The sequence below is a fragment of the Bos grunniens genome, chromosome 5, assembly GCF_055505025.1.
Source record: "Bos grunniens cultivar Pamir isolate PY7600 chromosome 5, Bosgru_T2T1.0, whole genome shotgun sequence".
Lineage (NCBI taxonomy): Eukaryota > Metazoa > Chordata > Mammalia > Artiodactyla > Bovidae > Bos > Bos grunniens.
The window spans coordinates 111,047,529-111,058,040 of record NC_141169.1 but is presented as its reverse complement, the minus strand read 5'-3'; the positions used below and the strand labels follow the sequence as shown (position 1 = coordinate 111,058,040).

Below are 10,512 nucleotides of genomic sequence, written 5' to 3'. Positions count from 1 at the left end.
CCTCCTTGTTGGTACCGTGGCATCCCACACCCATCTTCCTGGCCAAAGATGGCCTTCTTGGCAAAAGAAAGGCTTGCACACACTGTCCCTATGGGTGCCCCTTCCAACTCTGTGTTCAACCAGCTCCCCCCTACCCTGCAAGAGTTCAAACAGGCCAGAGCCCCAGGAGGGGCCTCACCTTTCTTCTTGATCATGGCTTCCAACATCTTATCTTCCTCTTCCTCCCTGAAATGAGACAGGGAAGCTGAGTGTCCCACAGGAGGAAGGGCCAGATAATCTCTCAGGCCCCTCCAGACTCTCTGAGTCCACACAGGTTGAGCAAGGGGGAGCTGGGATGGTTGGCTGTGAAGGTTTCATCCCCAAAGAAGCCCTGGGAACCCCGCCCCCAGCCAAGTCACCTCTGCCGGTCCTCATCCAGGCAGTTGACGATGGCGTTGCGCTGCTCGATGAGGGTCACGAGCTCTTGCATCAGCACCTTCTCTCGGCCCCGGTCCTCCTCTGTCCAGTCCTTTTCTGCTCAAGGAGAAAAGCCGGGGACATGAGGCCCAGGAAGCGAGGAACCTACGCCTAAGTGCTAAGGTGGCTGCAGACCAGCCCCACACTGGACATCATGAGGACAAGGAGGAGCCCAGATGAGTGGAGATTACAGTTTTTGGAGAAATAGAGGTTGTTGCAGAAGAGACAAAGAATACCAGTCTGCCTACCAAAGAAACTCTCCCAGGGGGGCTCCAAGAGGACCAGTACAATACAGGCTCTGCGAACAGAGACCAGCACAGGCCCAAGAGTTTCCCATTTATGTTCATGCGTTCATGCAACCAGTGTTCACCAAGTCGTTTCTTGGGGGAGGCAGGATTCAGGCTGGGCCTGCTGAGAGTTTCCGATGGCGGGCTGGCTGGAGTGGGGAGATATCAGGGAACCCCAGGGAGAACACATAGGAGAAGCAGTGTGACCCAAGAGGCATCCTCGGACATCCATCTAATGCCAGGAAGGAGGGTGGACTATAACAGACCCTGGGGGTTGGGAGACCTGCCAGGAAGTGTCCCTGATATCTCAGACACCTGCTGCCCTCCCCGCCAGTCTCCTGATTTCAAGAACCCAGGCCATCCCATAGAACCACAGCCTCAGAGACCCACCTGCTCCTTGGTATTCCTCTGACCCAGCCTGCAGACTTCTGGGGGACGGATGCCCCCACATATGACCTTCCTTCTACAACATCTGCCACTACAGGCCTCCTCACCCCTCAGCCATGCCCCAAACCCACACCGCCTCCTCTTGCCAAAACAGACCAATGGCGCAGCATAGTTCTGGGGACAATGTGGGTTTCAGAGTCATCACTCCAGTTCAAAACCTACTCTGCTGTTTCTCGAATCTGGGTAAGTTATGTCTGCAACCTACATGGGGGAAAACTGAGGCTCAGGGAAGCTAAGTCCTTGACCAGTGTCACACTGCAAGGGTGGAGCCAGTGCCTATTTCTGGGCAGCCCCATGTCCCCAAGCTACAACCCTTACAGTGTCTTACGGATCTCCAGCCCACCTGGGGCCTTTAAACCAGTATCACCCTCCAAAGGCGACAACCAGGACAGGAAGACAAGCCCAGGATGCACTGCCGTCTCACACAGGACTGCAGTAGTAACACACACACAAAAAGCCCAGGGCCAGGCTGGCCTGGAGAACAGAGGTGCGGGCCCCTCTCTGGCCACAAGGTGTCGCTGCGGCTCCCTCGGCATGGTGGCCACGCCCCAGCCTCCGGAGATTTGGGAATGACTCACAGAGGGCAATGGAGGGCTGGGACATTCTGTGACTTCCCCAGGGGCATTCCTGACTCTGGGTCTCATCCAGCCTCCAGAGCTGCCCAGTCAATGGGAAAGCAGGGCTACCATCCCAGCCAGGAGGAGGGACTGCGTGTGTGCAGGCACACGGCCAAGTCAGACTCGGAAAGAAGCCCGGCTCCCCCACCAAGGGGATAGACTCAAACTCTCTGGCTCTCCATTTCCTCATCTGTTCAATGGGAAACAATGATTCCTAACCACCTGGGCCAGAGGAAGTGGTCAAAAGCCCTGGCTCCTGCCTCTGAACGTGCCACAGTCCTGCGGTCTCTCTCAGCCCACATCTGTGCTTCACACCATGTCGTGGCCAGACCCCAACTTGGTCACGTAGTAAGCATCAGCCCCTCTGAGGGCACAGTGCATTTCTACATCCCATCTTATGGTCCTGAGAACACCCTCCCAGGTGGGCACCTCTGTTCCTGTGTCACACGTGGAGCCACTGAGACTGCGTGCCAAGCCTGGGATGTGCAGCCAACACACATCATAAGGGCACCAGCAAGTCCCCGAAGCGCACAGGACGGTGTGGCTCCACGCCCAGCCCCTCCCCCATCCCTCCCTCCCAGAGTCGCTCTGAGCCACGCTGTGCAGGGGGCCCTCCCACTGGCCCTCCCTGCACCAGCAGAGTCCTGCCACGCTCTGACCTAACGGCCATGAGCCCAGAGCTGCCCCAGGACAGACACATGCTCTCCCTCACCCACTGAGGCAGCCCAGGGCCCTGGAGGCTGACCGCCCCCAACACTACACCCCAGGACCTACCCACCCACACCTTCCGGGGGGGGAGGGGGCCAAAAAAGGTCAGTCTGCTCCTGGCCTTGGAGAGCTCCCTGCATGCCTGTCATCCGACACACAGATGTCACAGCCCCATGCGGGTCCCCTCTCCCGTCTTGGCTTGAGTCTATTAACCCCCTATTAGGACCCAGACAGCACCTTCCGCCATGTCCTCTGGCCCTCTCCCACAGTCTGCCCAGGCCTCCCCATCAGGGCTCTGTCCATCCTTCCCAGCCCACGCCTCCGTGTCACCAGGCCCCAGGGCAGGTGACCGGGGTCGGGGAGTGGCCGCCATCACCTGGCTTGTTGAGAAGGCACCGGAGCTCATACTCCACGTCGGCCTGCCGCTGCTCCAGGTTCTGCTGCTTGAAGCTGGAAGGTGGGAAGAAGGTGACTGTTAGTTCTGCCCTGGCTGCCTGCCCTGCCCTGAGCTGATGCGGCAAGAAAGCGAAGATTCTCAGTCCTGAGCTCTGTGGATTCAGGGTCAGGGGAGCCAGGCGGGGACGGAGGGGAGGCAGGACTCACACGTAGATGAGCTCGGACTCCCGCCTAACCAGCAGGTGCTTCTCGTGGATGAGCTTGAACCAGTCCACCAGCATGTCGTCTTCACGGCCCTCTGCAAGCCAGGTGCTCACTGAGGCCAGGGCTGGCAATCGTCCCCATCCTCGAAGGAGCCATGGAGGCTCCCACCCTGGGGAAGAGGCTTCCCCCACCTGAGTGCCCCCCACCCCCTGCCAAGCCCCCCACAGCCCCCACACCGTTCACTCCGCCACGCAGCTTCTCCTCCAGCAGGACCCCACGGTGTTCCAGGGCATCCAGCTGGCGCTCGATGGTGTCTATCTCTCCATGGATATCCTCCTCGGGGATGTACTGGTCGGACTGGACCTGCCCAACAGTGCCCAGTCACCTGCGATCAGCCCACCCTCCCACCTGTCTGCCACCAGGAGCTTCCCTCTGGCCAGTGCTGGCCTCCCAGGCTCTGTCCCACACCCCATGCCCTGGGTCCCAGTGCCATCAGGCATGCCCAGAGGGTGACACAACTTTCTGCCTCTCTTGGCAATTTCCTCCCCTCCTCTGCCACTCCAGAAAGGACATCATAATATGAGAAAGTGACCCAAAGGAGAGAGAAACCAAGAACACTCTTAGGCTGTTTAAGTAGAAGTATGTCACGTGAACGCTTTGATCCTTGCACTATTATTAGTAACCATTTAAATGGATCACCCAGTGCTTTTGGTCAGAGCAGCTGATGTGCTCAAAATTCTCCCTGGCTGCAAGTCAGATCTCCCACCTGGGCCTCCCAGGCACGCCCCCTCCCACCTCTCAGGGAAGCTGCCCAGACGGACCACCCTGTCACAGGGTCCCACAGGAAGCCTGAGGCTGCCAAGGCACGGGGCCAGAGCCCAGGCAGACAGGTATCTGGGGCTCCCAGCAGATACCTTGCGTTTGATGAGTGGGAAGCCATGTCCTGGGGCAGGTGGTCTCGCTGGCTTTGAGCCCTTGGTGGCCTTCTTTACACTTGGGGATGCTGTAGGTGACGGTTTCCGGTTAAAAGGATTCTCCTTGCAAGAAGACTAAAGGCAGGAAACATGACAGAAGACATTAATAAGTCAGGAAGGAGCAGTAGGACCCTGGGGGCTTGATCACGTGGGACCATGGAAAGCAGGGCGGGTGGGAATCAGGCAGAATCTCCCAGCATCCACTCTGAGGCTCCCCGTCATTCAACAAAGACTTCCACTTCCCAGCACCTCTCACGTGCAGCTGCCACACTGGGTACTTTTCTCCATGCCTGTCTAATTCCCACAACCACTCCACAAAGTGGGTCGTGTCTGCCCATCTTACAGGTGAGGAAACTCAAGTTTGGAGGGGTTAAGTAACTGGCCCATGGTCATGTTCTTCCCAAGGGCCCAAGCTGGAGTATGACTTGGTCTGTTTCAGGCCAGGCAGCCCTCCGGCACTGAGGGCAGTGGTCAGGACGTGCAATTTAGGGCAGGACGAAGCAACAGTAGCTCACCCAGGCCTCACAAACACCCCTTTCCCAGCAGGGATTACGGGGCTCAGCGCCTTGCCCAGGGTCGCCCAGCCAGGAAGTACAAAAGTGGGATCCCACTTTCAGTAGAGGGAGGCAGCCTCTGCCCTACCCAGGAAAGGTCCCCATCCTACACTGCTCCTCCCCAGGGAGATCTCTGTCCTTTCTGAGGCCAGCAGAGCGGGCAGGCCCAGCACAGAAACAGGCCCTGCCTGCCATGAGGGCAGTGCCAGCATCTTCCCACCACTTCCCCCAGCTCATCAGAAACAGGTGTCCCTGAGGCCACGGAGTGCTCCCAGGAGTGCGGACCTGGCTTTCCAAGAGCTGGGGGAGGAGGGGGGAGGGGAGAGCTGCTCACCTCACCTGTGCCAGCCGCTCAGGTGGGGGACGGGGAGTTCTTTGAGGCTGGAAGTTGCTTTGGGAGCTGACGCAGGAGTCCAGGTGCGGCTGGGAGGAGACAGTCTGGTCCCCATAGGGTAGCACCCACCCAAGGGCCTTGTCTCCTGCCCTCACTGTCTCAGATTCCCTCTGAGTCCTACGGTGAGGGTAAGGGATGGGGCACCCCAGAAGGAAGCCCCCCTGGGGCTCTGCCCTCACCCTCCACAATCGAACCTGGAGCAGCTCAGCAAGGTCAGACAGCCCGAAGGCCCCAAGTCCCTCAAAGGTTCTCGGCCACAGAACTTCAAACCAACCCCTTCACACACCCCAGGGCAGGAAATGGGCAGCTGCCTGTAGGGGGGATGGGGGGATTCAAAATCAGCTCTCTCCTCCACCCCCTGACCAAAGAACCCTGGGACCCCTAAGAGCATATGGAGGCCCAGAGAAAAGGCAGGACCTTGTCCAAGTCACACAGCAGGTGGTTACAGTTGGGCTGGGGGTGGTCACCCAGACCAAAGAAGGGTAAATGACATTTGAAAGGTGCACAAACCAATAGCTCAGGCTCCTCTGCAGACTTATCCCGTCAGGCTGGTCAGATCAGGACTACAGCCGGCCTGGAGCCACCCTCCATCCAGGGCGGGTGAGCCCCGGGCCCTCAGAGGACTGCAGAGTGCGGGAGAAAGTGCAGGATCAGAACCTGCTGGTGGACTTCCCCGGTGGTCCAGTGGTTAAGAATCCGTTTACCAATGCAGGGGACTCGGGTTCGATCCCTGGTCCAGGAAGATTCCACATGCCTCGGAGCAGCCGAGCCTGTGCACCACAACTACCGAAGCCCACACTCTCGGGCCCGCGTTCTGCGACACCTGAAGCCCATGCGCCTAGAGCCTGTGCTCGGCCACAAGAGAAGCCACCGCACTGAGAAGCCGGCACATCGCAACAGAGTAGCCCCCGCGCCTGCAACTGGAGAAAGCCCGGGCGCAGAAAAAAGACCCAACACAACCAAAAATAATTACTAGTTTTTTAAAAAAGAACCTGGTGGCTCCGGGACTTCCCTATTGGTTCGTGGCTACGACTCTGCAGGGGGCCCAGGCGCGATCTCTGGTCAGAGAACTCGATCCCACATGAAGCAACGAAGAGTTTGCATGGCGCAACTAAAGACCCCACGTGTCGCAGCTAAGACCTGGCACAGCCAAATAAATAAATATTAAAAAAAAAAAAAAAAGACCCTGGTGGCACAAAGGGACTCTGGTCCTTTAATAAATATTAAAAAAAAAAAAGAGAGAAAAGACCCTGATGGCGCAAAGAGAGACCTCTTGGTAAACTAGGTGCCCAGAGGAATGTCCTGCCCCCGGTGACCCCTGGTTCTTGGCAGGGCCCTGAGAAACAGGTGCTCCACCAGTCACAAAGGTCATCTGGAAAACGAGCTGCCGGGGGTGGGTGCCCACTGCAGCCCCCAGAGGGGACAGAGTGTGGGGCCGGCCTGGGAGGGGGCCTGGGAAGGGAGCGGCAGCAGGGGTCGTCTGTACCCCCGCAATGGCCACCGCAGAAGCTCCCAGTAAAGCCATTTCCTGGGCCCTCTGCCTGTTGAGAGCTGACCCCTCCTCTACAAGTCCATCCCACTACAAACTCCATACAAGGCACAGTCGTCTCGGTACCCCACCCCCAACTTGGCTGTGAGCACCTGGGGACAAGGACCACCACAGCCATCACCCCGGGCGCCCAGGCCAGCCCATGCACACAGGAGCCACTCAATGAACACCATCAGCCCCGTTCTATAGGAGGGGAGACTGAGGTCTCTGGAGAAGGAACACCACCCCAAGAAGAGCATCATCCCCTCCCCTCTGTGCTCTCTACCCCAGGTGGATGGACAATCGTCTAGGCCTGTCCCCCTGAGCAGAGGGTGAGCCCCTGGAGGGCAAGGACAGGGTCTCAATGATGCTGTGCCAGGTTCTGGCACAAATAGGGCTTCAGTGAATGGAAAGCAGACAGAGGATGTGTGGGTGAGTGGAGGCTGGTGTGTGTGTCTCCAACGGGCATGTGCATGGGCTCGGCAGGTAAATTAGAGCTGGATGCCTCAAGACATGGAAGGTCGGGCAAGTGGACAGCTGAACAGATGAACAGGAGGTCTGGCCAGCGGATGAAAGGATGTTGAGAGGGAGCTGTGCCTCAATGCATGGAGTGATGAATGGCCAGATGGCAGAGCCAAGGTCACCCCACACGTCAGGGCCAGCGACGATGGCCAGCCCTGGACATTCCTGCCCCGAGACCAGGCCCACATCCACCAGACAGGACAGCAGACACTCACCTTCACCTGCAGCTGCGGGGATGAGGTTCCAGGGGAAGGTGCAGGGCTCTTGTCTCCAACCAGCACGAGGGGGGTGGGGGCAGTGCCACTGCAGGGCTTGGCTGGCGGGGGACCCGGGCTGCCCCTGCTATTGGGGGCAAGCCCAGGGCTGGCTTGAGGCGTCCGGTCCATGCTGGGCTGCACCAGCTCCCCGGAAGAGGACAGGGAGGAGTTGGCAGAGAGGCTGGCAGAGGTCCCAGGGGTGCCAGGGGCGTGGACAGCAGGCTCTGAGGAGCTCTTGGGCACGACGGGCGGTTCCAGGAGCTCCTCACTGGGGGCCTGGCTGGAGCTCTCGGACGACAGGCTCTCCACGCTGAGGGCTGGCGACGGGGTAGCCGAGGGCGGCTCCGAGCGGGACAGGCGGGAGGCGTGGAGAGCTGCACAAACCAAACCGCAAGTGGGTGCCGAGCGAGGGGCCAGAGACAGGCCCTCTGGCCTCGCCTGACACTTCGCTCTCGATGTGAAGTGAGAGGTGGCCCAGGAAACCCAAGTCCTCCACATCCAGGCAGGCAGGCCGGAGCCTCAAGGATAGCAAAGGTGGGACAGGACCAAGGTCACTGGCAGGCAGATCACCCAAATTCATCCCGCACACTCTGGGCTCTGGCCTGTGCCTCGTGGTGCAGCTGTAGCCCTGGTTTCCTTATGGCTCTTGCTTCTTCCTCTAGCGTGGCTGCAGCCTCCGCTTCCCCTCCCACGTCTGATCTGACCCAAAGAAAGCCGAATTGAAAAGGCAAAAAGGCCTCGCACTGAGCAGAGGTGGAGGGAAAGCAACAGGGGAGGAGGAGCAGGCGGCTCCCGGCCAGGCACTGCCCTGCGCCACTTTCAGCCTCAAGGATGACGGATGCCACACTTCAAAGTATCATCTGTGCTTTCCAGGTGAGAGGACAGACTTGGAGAGAAAGGCTGGGATTGAACCCAGCTGTGTCTGACTCAGAGCTCATCCCATTGGCTGCCTCCACCATCCGCCCACCACCTCCAATCAGCCAACCCACCAGGCTCAGCTGGAGGGTCCCAGGGCCCTAGCAGGGGTTGGGGGGGGCCTGGACCACTTGAGCACCGGCCTCCTGTCATCTCTAGAGTGCTCTCGGCCTCACTGTCTGAGGGACTCCCACTGAGGTCTCCAAGGCAGCTGGAGCCCCGCCGTGATGGAAGGGGACCGGCACTGGGCCCGAGAAGACTGCAGGATGGTGAGAGGGAGGGCCAGGCGGAGGGAGGCACAGCGCCCGGGACCTGGCCCACCACCTCCATCTTCCGGGGAGGCTGAGGACACACACAGGGGACGAACCGCTCAGGTCACTAGCGCCCGAGTCCCACAGCCAGGTCAGAGCCTCAGGCGCCTGGAACTGGAGGGCAGAGACTGGACGGGCAGGACTGGAGCTAACCCTGTCGCGCACCTTCCCCAAGCCTGACTCTGTGTTAATAAGCACATCAATGGCTAACACATTTAATTCTCACAACCGTCCTACAAGGTGGGTTATGAAGGGCTGAGAGTAGAGTTGAGAGCCTGGGTTCAAATTCTGCCTCCACTGCTTAAGTGCTGTGCGGCTTTGAGCAAGTCACTCACCCTCTCTGTGCCTCAGTTTCCTCACCTGCAAAACAGAGTACGCTACCTACCCCACGGGTTTGCTCTGATTAACTGAGGGCACACACGGCGCCTGACCTGGACGGGGTGTCCCACCGCACCCCTGCCCTTCCCGGGCCCTGCGCTCACCCAGGTGCCCAACCCCAGGGTCCCAGCTCTCCGGGGAGCTCCTAGGAATGGCACTCACTGAGGGGGGACGTGCTGGGTGCTCGCGGGGCAGGGCGCTTCTTCGTCTTGGGGCTGCTCGTGGGGGTGATGCCATACCAGGGGTGCAGCGACTTGGGTGTGGACTCCGGGGGGGTCGGGGCAGGGCCGGGGGCCGGGCTGGGTGCAGCGGGGGGCTCTTCCTCCTCTTCCTCAAAGGGGTTGTAGGGCTTGGGCTCCGGGCCCCGTGGGGCTGCTTTGTCCACACCCCCGTTCTCCACCTGCCTGCCTTCCTGGCCCGGCGGCGGCCCGGGGCTGCTGCTCGGGGGCAGGGGGGCTGGCTTCTTCTTTGGCTCTGCCTGCACCAGTGTGATCCACGGCGGGTCTTTCCTGGGGGCTGGCGTCCTGGACGGAGGCCAAGAAGAGGTAGAACCCATGAGCAGGCAAGGAGGGGCAGCGTCCTTCTCTCCCCGGACAGTGCATCCCACAGCGGGTGGGTCAGACACGGCACCCTTCCCCTCTCCCACCCCAGCCTGGTGGGGCCTGTCTGGGCCCAAAGCCCAAATGGAAAGAGTGGGGGGCCCTCTCTCTTCCCCTCCCTCTGCCTCTCTTTGTCTCTCTCCACCCCCTGCCCTCTTGTCCAGGGACCATTCAGGGAAAGCACAGCTCCCAAAAAAGAACTGGAAATCGAGGTTCCTCGCCTGTGACATGGGGTTCCAGGGGGTGGAGGCTCTGAGTCTGGCATACAATGGAGCTTTGCTGGGCCTTTCTATACTCTGCTACTGACTCTTAAACCTACTCTAGGAGGCCTAGGCCTCCCACACTCCAGATGCAGTGGAGGCTTGGGGAGATTAAGGGACCCCCGAGGCAGCCTGCTACCAGGCCTTGCCGCCCACGGGGAGAGGGGTCCCGGGGGAGCCACACAGGAAGGGGGTGTGGCCACAGGCTCCTGCCCACCAGAGAGGAGCACCCCCCCCTTTGCGGGAGGGGGCGCTGGTGGGTCACATGGCCTTATTGCCGACCCAGACCCCCAAGGGGTATTCCCACCCCCCTACCCCACCAGGGCCCTGAAAGCCCTCGGAGCCAGCGTACCTCTCTGACAGCTTGGGGGTCCCTCTGGGCTTGGGGATGGGGGGTTCTTGCGGCTTCCCTAGGTGGGAGAGGAGAGTGAGACAGGCCTTCATGGGCGGCTGTAAGCCAAGTGGTAGAGTGGAACAGTCAGGGAGCCAACCCCAGTGCCTGCCTCAGCTAGGAGTGCCCTTCCATCCCACCCGGCAGGTCGTGGACTCCAGGTGGCCATGGCAACTTCCCCTGCACCCTTGCACCTCCCCAGCCCAGCGCTCGGGGAGATTAGATAAAACACCAGAGGTAACAGGTAGAGAAGGTCAGAGCCACAAGGCCAGGACACCTGGAGAGTGTATTTCAGTTAAGGAGGGGGAACCCAA

At 60.1% G+C, this 10,512-nt stretch overlaps 1 protein-coding gene and 1 long non-coding RNA gene across 7 annotated transcripts in view; both read right to left on the bottom strand.

The window, feature by feature from the left end:
* Positions 1 to 10,512, bottom strand: part of MICALL1 (MICAL like 1) — a 29,398-nt gene that overhangs the window by 2,692 nt on the left and 16,194 nt on the right. For 5 of the 6 annotated variants that reach the window (XM_086402761.1, XM_086402762.1, XM_086402764.1 and 2 more), the window contains exons 7-15: positions 10,160 to 10,217; positions 9,111 to 9,472; positions 7,303 to 7,718; positions 4,030 to 4,164; positions 3,352 to 3,478; positions 3,119 to 3,209; positions 2,892 to 2,965; positions 399 to 513; positions 179 to 225 (exon numbers count right to left, since the gene is read on the bottom strand). In XM_086402761.1, coding sequence (XP_086258887.1) covers positions 179 to 225; positions 399 to 513; positions 2,892 to 2,965; positions 3,119 to 3,209; positions 3,352 to 3,478; positions 4,030 to 4,164; positions 7,303 to 7,718; positions 9,111 to 9,472; positions 10,160 to 10,217 — 1,425 coding nt within the window. Of the gene's footprint in view, positions 1 to 178; positions 226 to 398; positions 514 to 2,891; positions 2,966 to 3,118; positions 3,210 to 3,351; positions 3,479 to 4,029; positions 4,165 to 7,302; positions 7,719 to 9,110; positions 9,473 to 10,159; positions 10,218 to 10,512 lie in introns of those variants that run through there. The other variant, XR_015164496.1, reaches the window with a different exon arrangement.
* On the bottom strand, positions 5,002 to 5,363 carry LOC147373051 (uncharacterized). Its single transcript, XR_015164500.1, has 2 exons — positions 5,232 to 5,363; positions 5,002 to 5,066 (listed from the first exon to the last, which is right to left on the bottom strand). It is a non-coding gene; the product is annotated as an uncharacterized LOC147373051 (long non-coding RNA).